General features: G+C 35.1%; 2 protein-coding genes and 1 pseudogene across 3 annotated transcripts; 2 read left to right on the top strand and 1 right to left on the bottom strand.

Annotated features, from left to right (window-relative positions):
* The first annotated feature begins 1,757 nt into the window (after nt 1–1,757).
* Nucleotides 1,758–10,148, top strand: ALB1 (ALBINA 1). Of its 2 annotated transcripts, XM_089782955.1 has the most exons (15): nt 1,758–2,128; nt 2,466–2,652; nt 3,059–3,143; nt 3,220–3,536; nt 3,624–3,747; nt 4,605–4,697; nt 5,563–5,658; nt 6,208–6,345; nt 6,515–6,715; nt 7,219–7,374; nt 7,845–7,952; nt 8,143–8,277; nt 8,575–8,733; nt 9,037–9,157; nt 9,222–10,148. In XM_089782955.1, exons 1-15 carry the CDS (start codon nt 1,852–1,854, stop codon nt 9,305–9,307), a joined length of 2,283 nt encoding a protein of 760 aa, XP_089639081.1. In that variant the 5' UTR covers nt 1,758–1,851; the 3' UTR covers nt 9,308–10,148. The 2 variants fall into 2 exon arrangements, with proteins under 2 accessions (XP_089639081.1, XP_021278076.1); XM_021422401.2 differs by lacking the exons at nt 1,758–2,128; nt 2,466–2,652 and adding an exon at nt 2,809–2,921.
* A 2,867-nt stretch (nt 10,149–13,015) lies between these two features.
* Nucleotides 13,016–14,200, top strand: LOC110412003 (stearoyl-[acyl-carrier-protein] 9-desaturase, chloroplastic pseudogene; annotated as a pseudogene).
* A 1,056-nt stretch (nt 14,201–15,256) lies between these two features.
* On the bottom strand, nt 15,257–20,786 carry LOC110412566 (Phototropic-responsive NPH3 family protein). The gene is made up of 4 exons (XM_021423132.2): nt 19,886–20,786; nt 18,367–18,436; nt 16,737–17,969; nt 15,257–16,173 (listed from the first exon to the last, which is right to left on the bottom strand). Exons 1-4 carry the CDS (start codon nt 19,942–19,944, stop codon nt 15,625–15,627), a joined length of 1,911 nt encoding a protein of 636 aa, XP_021278807.1. The 5' UTR covers nt 19,945–20,786; the 3' UTR covers nt 15,257–15,624.
* Between the last annotated feature and the right edge of the window lie 839 nt (nt 20,787–21,625).

Below are 21,625 nucleotides of genomic sequence, written 5' to 3'. Positions count from 1 at the left end.
ACCAGGTGGGGGACTGAAATTTACCATGATGAAGATCTCTTGACTACATTGCTACCTTGATTTTGCCTAGGGACCAATGATTCGGGGAACCACTTGTGAGTGCAAGGTATTTAAAAGTTATTACAATACATATTCACTTTTGATTTTTCGAAAGAAATATCATATGCAATTTAGCATTTGTATTATTTATTTAGTTTTATTGACAATGTGTGTTATATTAATAAGATAGGTGGAACACGTGTGAGCCTAGCGTGGTAATTTGTATTGTATTAGATCACAAAAGGGGTGTTGGATGTTTGAAGGTTTTTGCTTCATAGAGGTAATGGGTGGTGAACTTGTTGAAGGGGCTGGGATCGACTGAATTTTTGTAGCATGTTGTGATTTCCAAGTACTAAAGTTATTTGTTTGTTTTGGCTTTGAACAGGTGGGTCTCGTTCAAGACAAGACAAGGAAGCACGTATAAGCAACTGACCTGAATGCTACTATGGTAGCAATTGTTCTTCGTTAAAATTTTCCTTGTTTGTTTTTTGTTTTCCTTATTTTAACTAATATATTTATAAAATAGTACTAATATTTTTATGTATTATACTTGTAAATGATCAATATGAAAATTATGTACATTGGTTTGAATGAGATTAAAGCATTATCATATGCTTATTCTTCCTTTTTTTGCAAGGGGGAGAAACAAATTTTGAAATAAATTTGTGAAAATATTTCTGAGCGGTGGAAGGAAATCCATTACGACTACGTAGTGTTAGTCATACCAAGACTGGTGGTTGCAGTTCATCGGTCCATTCAACCTTATCTGGCGATTGCTGCATGATTCTTTACCAACTGCTCCTTGGTTGACAAAGAGAGGATTATTATCTTCGTCTACCTGCTCATGTTGTGGGTCAACCGAAGAGAATTTAGCTCATGTTTTGCGTGACTGCAGCAGAGTTAAACAGATGTGGCTAGCTATCAATCCAGGCCTGGCGAATAGGATAGCGAGTTTTTTGAGCAGGATTTACCAGGTTGGATGCCGACCGACATGCAGAGTTCGCAGTTCTTGCATAAAAGAAATCCCATATTTATTTACTCATTATGGTGTTTTCGGTTCTGGCGCAATCTTGGCCTTATAATGGAGAGCAAATTATATGATCAAAAGCCTAAGAAGCCAGGGACATTTTACACCAAAGGATCAAACAGAAATAATGGTTAGCTGGAGAAAACCTAGAGGTGAATATCGATGGTAGTGCTAGAGGGCAACCAGGATTAGCGGCAGCGGGTGGACTGCTTAGAGATGCAACTGGTGCATGGTTGACAGGTTTCCTCTCTGACAGCGGTAACTTTGGGCAATCTATTATGGGTTGTAGGTGTGTTGGTCAAAAGGTCACAAGTGAAAACAGACTCATTGCAAAAAATAAGGAACCAGGACAATGATTTGGAGCCTAATATTCAACTCGTGAAATCAATCCGACAGTGTTTAAATAAGAATATAGAATATAGTTTAACATCAGTCAGTGTGTCGACTGAACGATCACTCATCATGAAGATTTAAGTCTAGGATTTCATTTTCTTGATTCTCCTCCTGAAAACATTTTCTTTACTTTTGTTAGCAGACACCTTTGGTGTCCATTGGCTCAGGATGTCACCTTCTATTTATTTAAATAAAAAAACAAAAAAAAAGAATGTGCTGTATACGCCTGTGGACGCAGCGCGTGGGATTAAAAAAGAGCAAGGCAACAAACAGTTAAAAGGGTCGCAGTAGACAGTGGGAGAAAGATTAGATTACGAGATTACGTAACAAGGGATAAGAAGCAACCCAACAAGTTTTGCTTTCTCTCCAATTTTTTTCTTTTGTTAAAACCAATGGCTTTTTCAGCTACGCCTTCTACTTGTTCTGCTCTTTCTCTGTCTCAGCTTCAATCGTTCTCTATCCTGTTCAAGCCATACCCCTTTCTCTTCTTCCCTTCTTCTTCTTGTTTGAACCCGAAGAAACGCTTTCAAAGTTACAGCAGCAGTCGCTTTCGCCGTGTTCTTGCTACTTCAAATGCTACGGTAAACTCAAGCAATGGGGCAGTCATTGCCGCTGAAGATCCCTCTTCCTATTCTTATGGAAGACAGTACTTCCCTTTGGCTGCTGTTGTTGCCGAGTCTCTGTCTCTCTCTCTCTCTCTCTCTCTCTCTCTCTCTCTCTCTCTCTCTCTCTCTCTCTCTCTCTCATTTGTTATATTATGGAAGGAAGGAAGTGCTTTAGAAGCAGTAAAAAATGGGTCATTGATTTTGTATGTGTTGATGAAGTAATGTCACGTGGTTTTAGTTGAAATTTTAGAGGTTCTTAGTTTAATGGAAATTTTACTTTAGTATGTGTTTTATTACTCTGATTCTTTATTTGGGAGGCTTAATAGTGGACACGGATTTGAAAAAAATTGAATATAGTCATTTGTCAAATGCTTACCCATATCTGACCCTTGATTAACCGTTGTCACAGGATGCCGTTAAAACTGCACTTTTACTTGGGGCTATTGATCGTGAGATTGGAGGGATTGCTATCTCGGGAAGGCGAGGAACAGCCAAGACAGTGATGGCACGTGGGTTGCATGCAATTTTGCCACCCATTGATGTAGTTGTTGGTTCAATAGCAAATGCAGATCCAGCCTGCCCAGAGGAGTACGAGCACTGAACTCTTGCCAGTTATAATCACATTAGTACTTTAGTTTTTCTTAATTGGAAATGAATTTGTCCCTACATAAGTTTGTACATTATATTGTTAGGGTCATGAAAAAACACACATGAATTTCTAAGATCAAGAGTCATTTTAATTTTTTTTATTTTTTCTCCATATTGTGGCTGTTACAGTCCCTGCTGAGAATATATCAATATTCCTTTGAATTGTTAATCCATGTTCTGCTGCTAGAAGAATTCTCTAGAACTTCTGAGTTAAGCTCTTGTAACTTTTGAAAAACTGAGACTGCACCGATTTTGTGATAATAGATATGAGGCTAATTGATTCAAAAATAGTTTTGCATTTTCATTCCTTTAAAGATAGTGACCTGGTCCTCATTATATTCTGAAGGTGGGAAGATGGTTTAGTTCAGCAAGCAGAATATGATTCTGATGGCAATGTTAAAACTCAAGTTGTCAGATCTCCTTTTGTTCAGGTACATTTCTTGCAAGAAAACCTTTGATGTTGAGCTTGTTTTTATTGTTTAAATACCCAGTCCACTCTTGCTCCAGATTCCACTTGGAGTCACGGAGGACAGACTCATTGGATCTGTTGATGTTGAGGAGTCTGTGAAATCAGGAACAACTGTTTTTCAACCAGGCCTTCTGGCTGAAGCACACAGAGGTGTATTATATGTCGATGAAATTAATCTTCTTGATGAGGGCATTAGTAATTTGCTTCTTAATGTACTGACCGAAGGAGTTAATATTGTGGAAAGAGAGGGAATCAGCTTCAAGCACCCTTGCAAACCTCTCTTGATTGCTACTTATAATCCAGAAGAGGGTGCTGTACGAGAACATTTATTAGATCGTATTGCAATTAACTTGAGGTACAGATTTTGTTTATAGATGATGGAATGGGGTTCTTAGCTTTTACATATACCTCCCATTCTATTAATGGCATACTTGCTCTGCAGTGCAGATCTTCCAATGAGTTTTGAAGATCGTGTTGCAGCAGTTGGAATTGCAACACAATTTCAGGAAGCTAGCGATGAAGTTTTTAAAATGGTTGGGGAAGAAACAGAGTATGCTAAGACTCAGGTAACAAGGCATTGATGGCTTGTTTTTAAGTCAGATTTTGAATCTAGTGATAGGATGAGCTTTCCTAAAAACCCACCTTTCGTCAGAATGAGAGATGATTGCAAAAGCTTTAAGAGTTGACTTTAAAAAAATTTCTGTATGAAAGAAATCATTTGCTCTAATGTATATACTTCATCCATTTATGCCCAAAAGCTTGTGCATGTAATAAAGTGCTCAAATTCAACGTATTGTTCATAGACCAAGAAAAGTTCAAGATGTTGAGTCCTTTGCAATGTAATGGCCCTTGCTTCATCATCTTTTAACTATAAATAGTACCCCAGAACACTCAAGGACTATTTTCCACTGTATAAACTCGGTCAACCTTTCTTAATATTGACAAACATTGACCTCTTAATTATATAGAAAAAAGTTCGACGGTTATTTTTTGTAAGTTAATGGGGAAAAAGTATAAATCTCTATGTCCATTTCATGAAAGTTTCTCTACGATATTTGTGGGCTTTAGTGCTATATAGTTCAAATAGTTATTGCCTGTAACATAGGTATATATAGAATGAAAACCCCTTAAAAGTCCTCTGTTAGGATTCAAAATTTTTTTTCAAGGGGAGCAGTTCATCCTAAAATGTACTGTAAGTAGTTGAAATGGCAACATTTGGCTGGTAAAGTTTAATGACTTTGATATCGCCTTATTTTTTCAGCAGTTCAGCTGCATGATTACCATTAAGTTTTGCTAGTAATTGAACTTGCTTCTCAACCCTAACCTTTGTTAATTTAATGTGTATCTGAAATTTGGTTGTTCTGGTACATTGTTATGCAGAAGGATGAATATTGTTTGTCTCTTGTGCATTTATTATTCGCAGATCATTTTAGCGAGAGAGTATTTGAAGGATGTTACAATCAGCCGAGAACAATTAAAGTACCTGGTTATGGAAGCCCTTCGAGGTGGTTGCCAGGTGCTGAGATACATTTTGCATGGTTTTTATTTTCCAACCACTTTGGATAACAAAAATTACACTAACTTGTCCCTTCCCAATCCTCTTATGCTGTAACTCCCAAAAATTCTCTCAGTTGATGAGGAATCAGTGTCCCACATGTCTAGAAGCTGACTGAGCTGAAGCCATCAGTATCCAATCTCAAAAGCTTTAGGCAAATAGTTCTTTGCTTCTAGCTCCCTCCTGGGAACAAGGTTGTAGTGATATTTTTATTGGGAAAATCTAATGTTTTAGTTATGAGTGCTGCTCCTTAAGTTCTTGTCAGGGACTTGGAATCGTCACTACGCTTCATATTAATCTGTGTAGTTGCTCAAATTTACAAATTGACTTGGGATCACTGGAAGATCCTTTGGAGTGATTATATTTGTGAAAGAAACATCACTGATTTTCTTGTAGTAGAGTCTGAGGATTTAAGAAATGTAGAATGTTTAAAACATGGCTATTTGGATGGACATATAGCGGAGGAGCACTTTGTATTGTTCAAGCACAATAGATGGAGAAAGAGAAAAACAACACAATAAAACTTCTGTCAGAGACTAGCAAAGAATAAGTAGGGGACAATATCACTGTAGGGGATCACCTTTAAGAACTGAAACCATTAAGAAAAATGGCAAATGTTGCTGCCAATACATGCCATTCTTAAGCAAAAGATGAGGGTATGATGGTTTTTGTAGTTTAAGAACATAGCAAAGGTTAAGATTGGTGCATACTGTGTTTTCCTGATAATTAATTTTCAGATTTTTTTTAATTGAAGATTGTTTGATGGATAGGAAGATATTATTTTAATCAAGGTATGGAAAAATAACTATACTCAAATGATTCACAGGGACACAGAGCTGAGCTATATGCTGCTCGGGTTGCAAAATGCTTGGCTGCTTTGGAAGGGCGTGAAAGAGTCACTGTGGATGACCTGAAAAAAGCTGTTAAGTTTTCCTACTATGATTTTGCTCAGTGATTGTGCAGATGCACTAGATACTAACACTTTCCATTCACCTGTTTAGAGAACATGTGCAACAAATTTTTACAGCCATTCATCACCAGACCTCCTCTTTATATGTTTCTGATTGATTTCCAAAATCTTAGAGCAAATCTTGCCTCTTGTTGCTTGTTATGCAATATGGTGTTGTTACTTCTGCCCTTTCCTAGTTGCAGCCAACTTTTGACCATATGTCTGTTTCACACTTGAGGGACATATGATACTCCTTTGTGGCGTTGCATGTTTTGCTAATATATCTGCTAATTACTGGTTTAAATATCTGCTTGATTAAATTCCTATTTTGGAGTATAATATATACTTTTTCATCTCTCCTCCTCTCTCTCTCTCTTTGGTGGGTGGTTGGGAAGAAATATTGACGTTAAAAAGGAAAAAGTATCTGCTTCATGATGTACCTGCTGGTTTTTGTCTGCATCATAAAAGCAGAATATTGGAAACCTTACAAATAAATTTGTGTTGACATGTTATCCAATACAGGTGGAGCTTGTCATCCTTCCTCGTTCCATTATAAATGAGAACCCACCAGATCAACAAAACCAACAGCCTCCACCTCCACCTCCACCTCCACAAAATGAAGAATCTGGGGAGGAGCAAAATGAGGAGGAAGATCAAGAGGTTTGTTAACATTAAGATTTCAACATCAGGAGGAATTGTTGTTTAGAATCAACTAAAATCTGCAAAATCCTTCTCCTTGAGGACGTGGCTATCATCGTATATTCTATTTTAAAATAAACAATTTTACTAGTGAAGTCTACTTAAAATGCAAGGCTTTGTGTGCAACCAGGATGACAGTGATCAAGAGAATGAGCAACAGCAAGAGCAAATACCTGAAGAATTTATTATTGATGCGGAAGGGGGTTTGGTGGATGAGAAACTACTTTTCTTTGCACAACAAGCACAGAGGCGACGAGGGAAGGCTGGAAGAGCGAAGAATGTTATATTCTCAGAGGATAGAGGCCGATATATTAAACCAATGCTCCCGAAGGTTCGTATTGTCCCTTCCCTGAACCCTGCAAGTTTAGATAAAGGGGCTGGATGCCAATAGCTTCCAAAACTTCCTAGATTCTTCATTCAAAATATTTTCGAAGTATATAATGAATGTTAAAAATATTATATTTTGCAAGCCAAACTTCCAATATTTTGTGTGTAACCCAATGAAGGGTATAACATTTCTCACAAGGCCTGTTAATTTTCTTCCTTTTGCTAGATCTGTCCCTATCAGAATCTGCTTACTTTCTCCCCTTTCTCTAATTCTTTTACACCACGCGTCCTCTTTATTTATTCATATATTATTTACTGTTTTGCCTTACTTTAACTGACTAGTAAATTTATCGTATCATTGAATGCATTGTTTTGCCAATAGGGTGTTGAAATCTCAAAATGGGCTGGTGAATTAGCAATCTTCTTCACCCTTTCCTATCTTCTATGCATTATTTTTGCCCACTCTTAACTTCATTTTTGGAATAAGCTGCATTGTTTACCCCACAGGGTCCTGTGAAGAGACTAGCTGTTGATGCAACACTTAGAGCTGCTGCACCATATCAAAAGTTGCGTAGGGAGAGAGACATTCAAAAAACTAGGAAAGTTTTTGTGGAGAAAACTGACATGAGGGCTAAAAGAATGGCAAGAAAAGCAGGAGCATTGGTATCATGAGCTACTTCTGTTTCTTACTTCTATTATTAATTTTATGTATTTATCAAGAAATAACTTCTGCTTGTTCTATGTATTTCATTGTTCTGTTTACTTTACGGTTTTTTTACTATATAATCTAACAGGAGGTTTGATGATAAAAGTTGCTAAAGTTCCTTTGGCATCGACTAACACATAGAAATTAGTAATATCCCAAATTTATCAGTATTCACCATGAAGTATAAAAGAATTAATTTATAAGAAGCTGAATGCCTACAGATTATTTAGGCATAATGATCAAAGTAAATTTGATGTGGGAAGATTGCTCAAGCAAATTGTGTTAACTAGGATCTACGCCTTTGGCTTTGGTTCAATTATTAACCATGCCACTCGATGAGGCAGGAAGATAGTAAAATAAATTCGATTTAAATACTAATGAAAACTTGTCTTATGCTTGAGTTCATAGCATATATGTTTCGTGTCAGGTAATATTTGTGGTTGATGCAAGTGGGAGCATGGCATTGAACCGAATGCAAAATGCTAAAGGTGCTGCACTTAAGTTACTGGCTGAGAGTTATACAAGCAGAGATCAGGTAAACTAGAGACAATTTTATTCTGAACTTCCTAGCATACAAACGTTGCTAGTTGTTAATTCATATTAAGGGATTCGTTAATGCACATAAGTGTTCAGCAAAAATGAAACCATTAAAACTGATGTAATGAAAGCATCATGAATATTTCTGGATTATTAATATGGTTCTATTTTCTGGTAATGTTGAGTAGGTCTCCATTATACCTTTCCGTGGAGATGCTGCAGAAGTCCTTCTGCCTCCTTCCAGATCAATTGCAATGGCAAGAAAACGTCTTGAGAGACTTCCATGTGGTGGTGGCTCTCCCCTAGCTCATGGTTTAAGCATGGTATGTATATATACTGAATCCCTCAATTTCTGGCACAGATTGTACCAAAACGATTCACTATAGCTTGTATTCAGTGACATGCATAATGGCTGTCCCTGCCGTACTATTCCGCATGTGCTATCTGTCATTTTGACTTGTAGTTAGTGACTTTTACATCATGGCTGTTTGTAATATTGTTGCCTCATTATGCATGTCTCTGTGATTCCTGAGCTTGTCTATGAAATTCCTTTCAGTGCATAATTTGATACAGATTCAGAGTTTCCTTTTCTAATTCCTTTATAAACTTTAAATGGTTAGGCTGTCAGGGTTGGGCTAAATGCAGAGAAAAGTGGTGATGTGGGACGTGTAATGATTGTTGCAATAACCGATGGCAGAGCCAACATATCACTGAAAAGATCCACTGACCCAGAAGCTGCTACTTCCGATGCCCCTAGACCATCAGCACAAGAATTGAAGGTAAATTATGGCACTGCAACTAGCAAGTAGCACGGTGACTGTAGCTGCTGCTATTGAGCCAAATATAATTGCTACAATGTTAATGGAGCCTCTGTTTTAGGCTTTTACTGGACATAATAGCAATATGACCATCCCTAAATATTATCTAGGTTTGTAAATCTAATGGAGCCATGATCTTTTCTGTTTGAACCCTTGATTAATTTATTAGTGATATGAGCGGAAAGGTACACATGAAGGTTTCAGAATATTATCTGGGTTTGACGAAGTTGTTCTAATGCGATTTTATGTATACAAATACTGCAGGACGAGATTCTTGAAGTGGCTGGGAAAATATACAAAGCAGGAATGTCCCTTCTTGTCATCGACACAGAAAACAAGTTTGTTTCCACTGGATTTGCCAAGGAAATTGCAAGAGTAGCTCAAGGTGCGTCCATTGAAATTATTTGCCATGCATTTGAAATGTAAGTAATAAAATTATTGTCTTGCAGGGAAGTATTATTATTTGCCAAATGCTTCAGATGTTGTAATCTCGGCTACAACGAAGGAAGCACTATCAGCTTTGAAAAGTTCATGATTCTGAAGTTTTTTCATGATGTTAATAATCAAACAAAACCAAAATTGTGAGTTTCCTGCCAAAATCAGATCAAAACCCCTCGTCAAGAGCATGTTTGGTCTGGTTTTTCTTAGTTTAAAAGTTTTTATGAAAAATAATAATTGTTAAAATTAAATTAAAATTATTTGATAAATTTATTTTTATAATCTCTTTTTTATAGATATGTTGTTTGTCAAAACAATTTATACTTATGAAAAATAATAGCTTTTAAAATTAAATTAAAACTGATTGGTAAATTTATTTTTATAAATTTTTTTTATATAAATAAGCTATTTAACAAAGCAAATTATACAAGTTTTAATTTTGGTTAAAATTATTACAAAAGATATGCAATAAATAACTTTCTATTAATGATTAATTCTTTGCCTCGTAATGAAAAAAAATTAACTTTTTTATTTATTTAAAATAAATTTTTAAAAATATAAAAAGTAATTTTATATAACATAAAGTTTATAATTAATAATAAATTATAAAAAAAGAGCTTCACAAATAATTTATAAGCAATATATAATTCATAATTAACTCAAATCAATAAATTTTATTTTTCATCAACGTAGTAATTATTTGGTTGCGAATTCTACGTATGTAATTATCATTTAATATTTTTCTATTGACACATAAACGCATGAATTCTACCCATTTCATTTATCTTGACTCTCTTAAATATAATTGGAATTGCAATAACATTTGTCAAACTCTGTATCTATAACATAACATTGTTTAATGTAGTTATAAAGTGTCATTGTTGTAACAATAATTTTTTCCTGTTTTCTCAATAAAAATGACTTCATATCATATAAAATATGCCATTTATTCTTCCAAACTTCAATTGTTTATTCAATGATATTTCTTAATGAAAAATGTGCATGATTAAATGTTTTTTCTGCACATTCTAACTAACTGCGACATCTAAAATCAAGAATGTGATATTTTTTAACTTTATAAGGTGCTAGATATCTTTTCATTTTAAGATAAACAGTATACACTAAATAATCTTTACTTAAGAAAAATGATAAAGGTTTAAGTATTAATTCATTAAAAAATTTTAAAAAATAAATATATATAGAATGATATACTTTATATCATAACAATGATAAGTTGTACCTTCTAGTTCATGGTAGAACACATTTTATTTCTTTAATCGCAATTGAAAAGATACAAGTGTCACGTGCAGTGCTAGGTTAATCAATAATCACAAAAATGAATAGCATGTTAAAATTACACATTAATATAACGTTATGTATTAAATATCCCTTTCGATTAATAAAACGAATTCGATCATTTGCAAGAGGAATAATATGAACATATGATCCATATATAGCACTAATGCATCCTTGAAAATAAAATCAATATCTATTATCACTTTTAATTTTGATTGGAACTTTTACAAATTGAAAATTTGAACCTCGATAATTTCATTAGTTAGTAAACATAAATTATCTAACACTTCATCTAATTTTTTACTTATAATTTTTCTCAATTTTTTAAATTTATTTTGGATATTATAATTTATTTTGTTGGGTGCACGAATTCAAAGAAATATAATGATCGCATCCAATGTTGTCATATCTTTAAATGAATGTAACTATTTCTTATTTATCAATGTATGTGTAAATTGTAATACAACATGTGATTTCATCCTAAACATTCTATAACCTTCACTTGAAGCTTGTAAAGTTTTACGTACTCATTCTGTACATTACATTCACCTCCACCTCCTTAAGAGGGCACCGAATGAGCTGACCTCCAAGGTAAGACAAAGTTATAGTTGATAAAGGGTGGACATCACATTTAATGGAAGCAAGTGGGCATTGTGTGTTGTCTAGTCTGTTGATAATGTTAATAATTGAAAGCAGATTTGATTACCGATAACTTTGGTGTTGATACAATAAAAATATAAAAATTTAATAAAATATAATAAAAATATTTATATTTATTTAAAAAAAAATTAGATATTATGCAAATAATAATCCATTACTTCAAAGGATGTAATATATTACAATCACATTACACTCATTAGAAGAAATCAGATTGCATTGCAAAACCACTGTAATATTACTTTTCCACTTGCTTGGCAATGTAAAAAAAAAATTGATTTGCCATTATTATTATTATTTTCATTCATGGCATAATTTATGGAATGGAATAACAATTGTTATTTATTAGTATTTAAAAACATATAAAAAAAATTTTCTTTAAAAAAATTTACAAATATATTAAATTTGTATTTTCATACATAAGGTTAATTCTTAATATCATGTTCTTAACGAATGGCATGTAAACCAAAGTTGCACTATTATCTTTTTGTTATTTTACTTAGCACTTATATATATATACACCAAAGGCTATAATATTATCTTCTTAAAAATTACATTCTTTATAATTATATTTTGTACAATCACACTATATTATAGTATGCGGTGTAAAAATGATTTAGGTTGTTTTCATTGTTTAAGATCCAAGGGATTAAATTATATTGGTTTATGCATTCTTAGAAATAGTTGATTGGTTTAGGACAAAATGAAGTAAAAAATAAAATTGGTATAATTATATGAAATCAATTAATGCTTTCATAATCTATTTACAGTAAAGTTGGGAGTGAGATGAAATAAGGTTAATTTGATCCATTTGACTAACCCAAAACCAAATCCTACTCCTTTGCCTTCAATTATAAACTTGTTAGCGCTTTATTTTTATTTTTTGAAAGGCATTCATTTCATTAAAAAAAAAAAGTCCATCGTTTGAGAGTAAAAGCTTCCAAATTTGAACAAGACTAAAACTCTAAGTAGATACTTGATTTTAGTTAATACTTATTTTTAAAAATTATTTTAACAACATAATTTTAGAAAAGAATAAACAAAATAAGTAAAACATTATTTCAACGATAAACAAGTGAAGCGTTATTTCATGATAACAACTAAAGTAAGTGAAGGATATTTCACGAGAACAAGCAAAATAAGTAAATATACTTTATAAGGAACAACTAATCAAGTAGAATAATTATTTCACATTAAAAAAATCACTTCCCAAGTAATAGTAAAAATAACTCAAAATAGTGTCAGGTTTATGAGTAACTTTCATCTTAGGATATTTCAGAGAGTTTAACTTGATGACTTAAAAAGCTTCTTCTTGACTTTTTCTTGAAATAAAGTGCTTCCCTTTTACCTTGTTCTCATATACTTATTCAAATACACCTTCTTCTCTTATAATGTTCACGTACAGTTCTTACTTTACGTCCTTTTCTCTTACAACTTTTCACGTGTTCCTCTCTCTTTGAATCTCACTAAGAACAATCTTATCAATCTAATTATTTCAATGTCACATATAGGTTTTAACATTACTCAATTTAACTCTCAATACAATTATCCAAACTAAACTTTTCTTATAAAGTCATTTATTATGTGTGTTAAAGCCTTTTTTGTAACCATCACTTTTGGCACTATATATACAACCTTCATTTCGAGACTTCTCTTTTCCGGTAGCTAAAACATTCTCCTCCAAAGCTGCTTTCTCTAAATTATCTCTAATCTCTCTACTCCCTATTTTCTTCTTATTCTCTTTCATTTTCACAACACTTAGTACTTCAGAAACTATGCATCTTTACATATTTTTGCAACACTTCCTCACCCTATCACAAGAACCCCCTCTACACCCTACAAGGAAAGCAAAATGGCTCTCATCAAATTGAGTCAATCTCAAAACCTGCCTTACATTGCTCTTCAACCAATAGCCAGCCTCAAATCTCCCAAGCTCTTCATGGCCTCAAACTTTCCTTCAAGCGGCCAATTAAAGGTTGAGAATTCCAAGAAATCTTTTATGCCTCATGGGAAAGTGCTTGTTCAAGTTACTCACTCCATCCCACAACAAAAGATTGAAATCTTTAAATCTACGGACGGTTGGGTTGAGAACAACATTCTAACCTTGCTGAAACCTGTTGAAAATAGTTGGCAACCACAAGCTTTTCTCCCAGATGCTGCCTCTGATGGATTTGAGGAGCAAGTTAAGGAACTAAGGAAGAGAGCAATGGAGATCCCAGATGATTATTTTGTCTACTTGGTTGGAGATATGATCACTGAAGAAGCTCTTCCAACTTACCAAACATTGCTTAATACCTTGGATGGAGTTCGTGATGAAACGGGTGCAAGTCTCACTTCTTGGGCAATTTGGACAAGGGCATGGACAGCTGAAGAGAACAGACATGGAGAGCTTCTAAACAAGTATCTTTACTTGTCCGGAAGAGTAGACATGAGAGAGGTTGAGAAGACAATCCAATATTTGATTGGATCAGGAATGTACCCTGGAATAGAGAAGAACCCTTATCTTACTTTCATTTACACTTCATTCCAAGAAAGGGCAACTTTCATCTCCCATAGGAATACAGCTAGGCTTGCCATGGAACATGGGGATTCTAAGTTAGCTCAAATATGTGGTACAGTTTTATCAGATGAAAAACGCCATGAGATTTCCTACAGTAAAATAGTTGAAAAGCTCTTTGAAATTGATCCTGACGGAACTGTTGTTGCTTTTGCTGAGATGATGAGGAAGAAGATCACAATGCCAGCCCATCTTATGTATGATGATCATGACCATAACCTTTTCGAGCATTTCTCTGCTGTTGCACAAAGACTTGGGGTTTACACTGCCAATGATTATGCTGATATACTAGAGTTCTTGGTGGATGGATGGAAAGTTAAGGAGCTAACAGGACTTTCAGCTGAGGGAAGAAAGGCTCAGGAATATGTTTGTCTACTTGCTCCAAGAATTAGAAGGGTAGAGGAGAGAGCTCAAGCAAGGTCTAAGTGAGCACCAAGTATCCCATTCAGTTGGATTTTTGGCAGAGAAGTAAAGCTCTAAGATCGGAGAGCAGATTTCTTATTCCAAAGAGCTTATTGCTTTAAGCTTTGTGCAGTACAATATATGCATAGTTTGCGACTAATGGACTCATTTCGGCATCAGTTTCTTCAATCAATCACAAATTTCTAAAAATAAAAAATAATAATAATAATTAGAAAGTGTACTCAAAAATTATATCAGTGCAGTTTCATATTTGTATTCATAATTCTCCTTTGATTAGAAAAAAAAATGAATTGTGTTTCTGTTGCTTCTTTATGAAGGCATCAACTGGTTAATGGCTTTTGGATGTGCTCTTCATTAACTTCACCACAGAGTATATTAAAACTTTCACATTTAGGCCTTCTCTGCGTAGCCGAGATATGCATGGAAGGCATTTTGAATGAATCATGTTACCACTAAGATCATGAATGGGAGACAATTGGATGTTTGAGTTGATAGGGTTTTAACAGTATTAATCATGATGTTATGTTATGAGTCATGTTGACATAATTTAATCATAACTAAAACTCTTAACTCATATCAACAAATTTTAAATGAATAAAAATGGACAAAGTTGTCTATTTTTCAATAACATTTTAAGTTCAATCTAACTTTAAATTAAATTTTATATATATAATTGCTATAGTTTTGTAGGATGAGGACCATTGGTTAAATGAAACTGCTCACAGCCACCAGATTTTAAAGACTCTGCACAAGAGGCGCTGAGTATTTAATGCACATGGTTAGAAGCATTGTCAACGTTGGACCAATTTCCAATTTGGCACATTTGGGCTTTACTGTTTGTGGATGCAAAAAGTGACAAGGTGGCCATGTAAAGGACGAGTGATGATTCAAGGTATCCCCTCAGCCAAAGAAAAATGGATAGATAATAGTTTTGTTAAGAAGAGGAGAGGGAGTGTGTGCCTTTGGGATTACTGGTGTACAGTGTTGCTCCCACCAGTTTCCCATCCATGGTGTCATTCCATACCTTACCAAACATTCAATACATAAGAATCTTTTAGTATAATGTCGTCAAGCAGAGCTTGTAAAATCAACAATCCAACAACCAATAACAACTAGAAACAAGTAAGAATGTCCAACATCTTATATTCAACCTCACATAATCAACAATCCAACCAATAACTAGAAAGAAGAATCCCAATGGTTCTCACTAATCTGAGATATACACACAGTGAGGGCAGTGCCTCGGACATGTCAGAGAGGGAGAGGAAGCTTCAGGATTATTACATGAAACAAATTAAATTACACTTTCTTCCATTGTCTCCAAAATAGTTAAAAAAGAAAAAGAGGGTATGGCACACAGTTAAAGATGAGATCAAAGGTGGGAACCTAGTTTTTCCGAAGTTTAAAATACAACTAAACAATAACAACTCCAAAAACAAGGAGAGAAAAAGGATGAAAAAAGTAAAAAAGAAACAATAGTCTTACCCATCTGGAGTTGAGTTTTTCTTGTGCTTTCCTTGCCGGTCCTTCACTTTCTCAATCTTTCCACTTCCATTATTCTGGTTACTAACAGAACCCTCCTGAGCACTGCACATCTGAGACTTCAACCTTAACCCAAATTTCTTTGACACATTTCCCCAAGTGCTAGAACCCTTCCCCCGACCTAGCTTCTCAATTTCTTGCCTCATGTTCGAACATTCCTTCTCAAGCTCAGAAACCCGCATTCTCATGTTATCCATGCCTACCTTCAAAACCTGATTTTCTCTCACAGCTGAGGCCCAGCCTCCTTCAGTAGACCCTGCAAACCCACTTCTTAACTGTCGTGATCCATCAAGATTATCAGAAACCAAAAAGCAACCAGCAATTGATGTCCTAAGCTGTAGCTGCTCAAAGAACAGGACTTGGACAACTATTCTTAGTGGTAGTCTCTCATTCTGTGCAGCATGGGTGCATGCTTCCAAGGAGAGCTTCTGGCAGTCCATCAGCCGGCATAGCTGTTCTCTGTCAGATTCTGATAACCATGGGTGTGACTGCAAGTTGATAAGCATGGAAAAATTAACAACTTTGAAAAAATTTATAGCATGAAGAATCAAGAGGTTCAAGCTTGCTTTTCTGTATTTCATTTTATTTTTCCTTCTCTAAGATCAAATAATTTGATATTAAGAGCAGGGCAAATTTTTGCTCTAACACATTTGCAAGCTCCCATCTAATCCATGCATATAAGAATTGGCCTTTGGGCCCATTAACTTTGTTTCAAGCAGACACGAAGATAAAAGCAACTTAGGTTAAAATGCCAGAAAAAATGACCCCGACCAAGAACCAAGGATAGAACATCTTTGAATTGACAACTTAATCTCTTTGCATAATGGGAATCCCAATCCAAGTTAAAGCTATCACATCATTCTCAAAACATCTCTGGATAGACTCTACGGTCAACTTGGACTGAGGTTAAGAGATACGACTATTGTACTTGGGCACAACTGCAGCGAGGTTCTTGGCTTATTGAACCGGTTGCAGCAATATATGAAGCATATCAAACTGAACAAAACAACATCAGTAGCAATTACGTGCACTAAGTGGTTAGTGGTAGTACCTTCAGATAAATGTCAATTGCACGATATAGACCATCATCCAAGGGCCTGGCATAGTCAGGAACAGAAGCAGCAAGTGCCTGAAACTTAGGGAGCTTCAAATTAATATCAGGGGCAACCTCTGCGAGGTACCCATCTATTAGCTTGGCTACCATTGTAATTGGTGTTAATGAAGGTGAGCCAATAATCTGACCATCATCAACTGAACATGGAGAGGCTCCACCAGTAATCTGGTCCATGGCAAGAAAATGCTCAAGAATTCGCTGCACACAGTCAACATTGTAAAGTGTCTCCATGGAATAAGAAAAATTAGGCATCAGTAGATCTTCCAGAGTTGCTTGATCAAGCTGCATCCCAATCCTTTTCTCAAAGTTAGATATACAAGAGGGGCTTGCTCGAAGAATCATGGTTGTTCGAAGCAGTCCGAAGAGAAACTTGGTTGGGACAAGGCCCTTTTGAATAGGAAGTAACCTATCAATCTCCTCCAGCAAAAGCTTCTGATCTCCTTCTGATGGAGCAGCCCCTAAAGCCACAGGTGCAAGACGGGCACTAGAATTAGAGTCATTAGCACCCTGACGCCTGTTCAAACCAGGTAGGTACTTTTTGGCATAAAAAGTAAGAGACCCAGAAATAATTTCCTGTCTAATGCCACGAGAATCCATGACCGCGATTAATCTCTTATAGAGAGGTAAACTTAAAGTTGATGCATCCTCATACCACCAATCTGAACTTGTATTTTTTGGTCTAGCCCCTGTGCTTATCCCATTCCACAACACACTTCCACCAGGACTCTGCATAGGACCACCATGTTCCATGATAGGCCACCCAAATAGGTTGGGGTCAGTAGATGCTTTCATGGCTAGTGACTCAATGCACCTTTTTGTAATGTTTAGTTCATCAGCATGAGAGATAATATCATCACAAGTTTGAAGTGCTCTTAGAGAGTCTTTCCAATTTCGGAGGACTACTTGATTAAGAAAGGTTTCAGTCTGCGTAATAAGATTGCCCTCCCCATATTCCTCAGTCATTTCTAAGTGCTCAGCAGCACATCGAAGGTACACAACATTTGAGGCAGTGAGTTCAAGTTTCACCCCATAGCAGAACTTGGCCACAAGTTCGAAAGTTTTGGCCCCACCAGGAACGTCAGGGAGGTTTATGGAACATTTTTCTTCCCCTTCTTCAGATGCTTCTGCAATTAATCTTTCCATAACCCCACTTCTAGAGAGTAAAGGGAACTGCACCAAATAAGAGTTAAGACAAGTAAGAACCATAAGATTTACAGTTATTTGGCAATAGACACTTCATTTCACCATGCATAAAAATTAGTGGCAAAAGGTAATTACAAGCTTATGCAAAGGACTTTAATGCTCATCCTTAAAAGGAAAACAATGAAAATAGAGGAAAACTGACAAATCTCAACTCATGAGAAACTAATACATAAGGTCTCAGAAAGATGGTGGGGGGCATGGGAAGGGATTTTTATCTTTATTTTTTAAGAAGCTAGTAGACGTGTGTGGAAAGATTTGATAAAACATACTAAATTCAGTGAATTTCAACAAGTCCCTGAGGGTCATTACCCAGCAAGCACACATACATCAGAATCAAGTACTATATGTTGAAAGCAAATGTTACCTTGTGAAGATGAAAGGACATTTCTCCAACTTCAACAACAATATCGCTAGGAAGTCCAGTCGTGCAGAACCTGCATATATTATATGTATATTAAGCTCAAAATAGAGAGAAACATACTAAGACTCTCACATGCACAAGGAGATGCAGGGGGTTTAGTATCAAACTAAAGAAGGTAACTAGTAACCCATATTATAAACTATTTTTATTAGAGGAAATCCATCCATCATTCATCCCTAATCAAAATTTACAACAATATGAAACAGGTTCCATCTATAAGTTGCTTTTCCTTAATACGTATGAAATACTTATAACGCTATCTTAATGGGCATTAACGATCATTTTTTAAGAGGTGTCCTCCTCGTCCAAGTGCCGGGCTTGCCACATTTGAAAAAATCACTAGGATAAGAAACAATTCTGCATTCTCGTTTTGCTTGATTCGATTGTTGTACTCAAGCTTCCAGTATTGATTTAAAAAAAATGTCAGATTTGATCTTATTTCTGAAAAGCATGAACATTGAATGTGTTATAGGAAGGCGAAGAAAAAGAAAAAGGTGAATTATGATTTCTGACCTTAATACTATTAACATAAACATGATATTATATTGGTCAAACCCTGTAGTCATCCCAAGTCCCTTACCCTATTATATTTTACTAAATGCATAATACAACATTCTATATGTGAGCATAAGGAAATATAAACAAAAAAGATAAGATGAGATTAATATTTAGACAGTATCAAGGTCTCCTATTATATGGAAATCCCCCTTCTGCTGATTGTTTAACTTGTACATTCAAATCAAAACCACAATCATAAGTGCTTCATGTTAAAGTATCTAGGAGACAACGTGTAGCTTTCTTTAATTATAAAAGAGGGTATAGTAAGACAAAACTGATCATCTAGGTTAAATTTGTGAAAGAGTCAAAAGAAATTGTTCATGAGTTAGAAGTTTGCTGATACTGGACAAGCTATTCATCTTCTATCAATTAAAGCATTCATCAACTGGAGTTACTTCAACAAAAAAACAATTGCACAATTGAAGTCAACCCACTAATACTAACTTCACAAATTTATTTCAATTGGAGAAACAATTTTTTAACAGGATTTGCACCAACTGAATGAATTCCTAAGCAATTAATCGATTTTAGTATGAAAACTTGAGTTTCAGACTAGGAGTATGAAACACAAATCTGTGGACCAAAAGCAATACAAATACAGTTGAGCTTTCCTTATCAAACAAAACTAACTTGGTGGCTTAAATTAACAACCAAAACAAGCATACGAGTGTGTCAGTAGATACGTATACATGCGATTTCATACATAAAAATATCTCTAACAGTTTTAACCAAAACTAAATGCTAAAATGACAGAAACAGAGCAGACTTAGCACATCCACAAGAAGGTTAAAACGCAGTAAAGCAAAACAAAAAATAATAATAGTCTTAACAATAGTCAATGACCAAAATAAATTATACAGAGAGAGATGGAGATGTAGTTGAATTGCTAAGATCAGGTACGTACCAAGCCTGCCCTTGCCTTCGAAATGCATCAGTTTTGGATCCCAGTTTCATGCAAGCCATTTTCTCACAGTGGAAAAAGAAAACAACTTCAGCAGCAGACCTCCAAACAGGCTCCTCCAGAACCCAAAAGACAAATGCTTTAACCCTATATCGAAAACAGGAAACCGACAACCCCTTTTGTTTATGGCAATACACCAGTAACTGGCCTCAAAACAGGGCTCTTTCAAAGCTAAAACAGAAACCCAGTTTTATTTTAATCCCTAAAACCACAACCCTCACACCAAAAAAAGAAACCAACCTAAATTGCTCAAGCCAGCTTGTTCACCAAAGTCAAAACCTTGAAATATGACCAAAATGTAGCTTCTTCTTTAACATGTAGATCACAAAAAACCCACTAAATCTTTCGAGGAAACTTGCTTTGAATCCATCACCAGATTCATTTCATGTAACCACTTGAGAAAAACCCCCCCAAACCCACTTCTAAAACACCCTCAAATCCTGCCTAAAACGAGAGAATCCCCTAATAAGACACCAGTTTGAAGTTAGCTCTTTAGGTCAACTCCTCCAATGCTTAGCCTCCCCACAAACAAAAAAAACCCCACCAGCCCAAATGAATAAAAGTTTCTATTTCTTCTATGCTGTTCCTAAAAACCCTCACCAAGAAGATTCCAAATTTTGAAAACAAAGGACTAAAACTACTCAACACATCCTTACATTAAAGAAACCGAGAAGACCTGAGTGAGTTAACTGTTCGAGTGTGCCTTTCTTTTTTTTGTTTATACCCCATAGAAATGATAATAATTCATTGCCTTTGAAGCTTTTCAAAGCCATGATGATGATGATGTTACTATATACAAAAGCCAAAAAGATAATCAAAGCTTTAAAAAACTGAACATATGGGGTATTAATGGCAGCTCTGAAACCAAACCCTTTACACATGCAGCGCTGTGGGACCCTTTGGCTTAGAACACACTCATTGGTTTTCTAGGACTTCGTTACAAAGAATCTTTTTGTGGATTAAAATTTTATTTTGTTTTATTTAATTAATATTAATATTCTAAAAAGGTAAAAACATCTATAAAATTCAAATGAGATATGAATATGGTTTTTCGTTTTTTAACATATGATTGTGACGTGATGACCATTTTAATACAATGAAAGAAAATTTAGTATAAAGTTGTTTAAATCATGTCCTTATATTCTCTAATACAATAAGGTGTTTAAATTTCATTTATGTAGTCCATTTCATTTATTATTTGACAAGCTTTGAGGTTACAGCTACCTGCTTCTGTCCAGCTAGGCCATGTGGATCCGTTACTTAGCTTTCACATTATAATTATAAAAATCCCATTAATTAATACGCAATTAACTAATTAAGTCAGTCGAATGTCAAATTTGGGGATTTAATAATAAAAATAAAAAAGAAAAGAAAAGAAATGGGCGCCCATGCAAGAGAGGGGGCCCTGGTCTAGTAAAGGCCGGTTGGGGGTCATTAAAGACAAGGAAAGGGTAGGTTGGGAATTTCGCTATCGAGAGGAGACATGAATATAACTGTTTTTACTTGAAAGATTTTGATGGGTCCAAGGAATAAAATGTGGGAGCATGACAAATTTACCTTTTTGACATTACATTGAGAAGTATTTTAAAGTCAAAAGTTGATGCTAAATTAGAAGCATTATGGACTCACATTGAGTTGCCTTTAATCAAAGTCATCAGGTCTCAACTTTGTACATGGATTTGA

This window comes from Theobroma umbraticum, unplaced genomic scaffold, assembly GCF_002168275.2.
Source record: "Theobroma umbraticum cultivar Fairchild unplaced genomic scaffold, ASM216827v3 scaffold_95.0, whole genome shotgun sequence".
In the NCBI taxonomy this organism is placed as follows: Eukaryota; Viridiplantae; Streptophyta; class Magnoliopsida; order Malvales; family Malvaceae; genus Theobroma; species Theobroma umbraticum.
Note: the sequence above shows the minus strand (reverse complement) of the source record. Positions and strands in the feature narration are given on the sequence as shown.

Coding starts and splice junctions, on each gene's coding strand:
- ALB1 (XM_089782955.1), top strand. CDS start 1,852: ATGGCTTTTTCAGCTACGCCTTCTACTTGTTCTGCTCTTTCTCTGTCT. Junction 3,748..4,604: donor CAGAGTATGCTAAGACTCAG/GTAACAAGGCAT, acceptor TATTATTCGCAG/ATCATTTTAGCGAGAGAGTA. Junction 6,716..7,218: donor TTAAACCAATGCTCCCGAAG/GTTCGTATTGTC, acceptor TTTACCCCACAG/GGTCCTGTGAAGAGACTAGC.
- LOC110412566 (XM_021423132.2), bottom strand. CDS start 19,944: ATGGCTTGCATGAAACTGGGATCCAAAACTGATGCATTTCGAAGGCAA. Junction 18,437..19,885: donor CGAAGGCAAGGGCAGGCTTG/GTACGTACCTGA, acceptor TAATATATGCAG/GTTCTGCACGACTGGACTTC. Junction 17,970..18,366: donor TGTCCTTTCATCTTCACAAG/GTAACATTTGCT, acceptor TATTTGGTGCAG/TTCCCTTTACTCTCTAGAAG.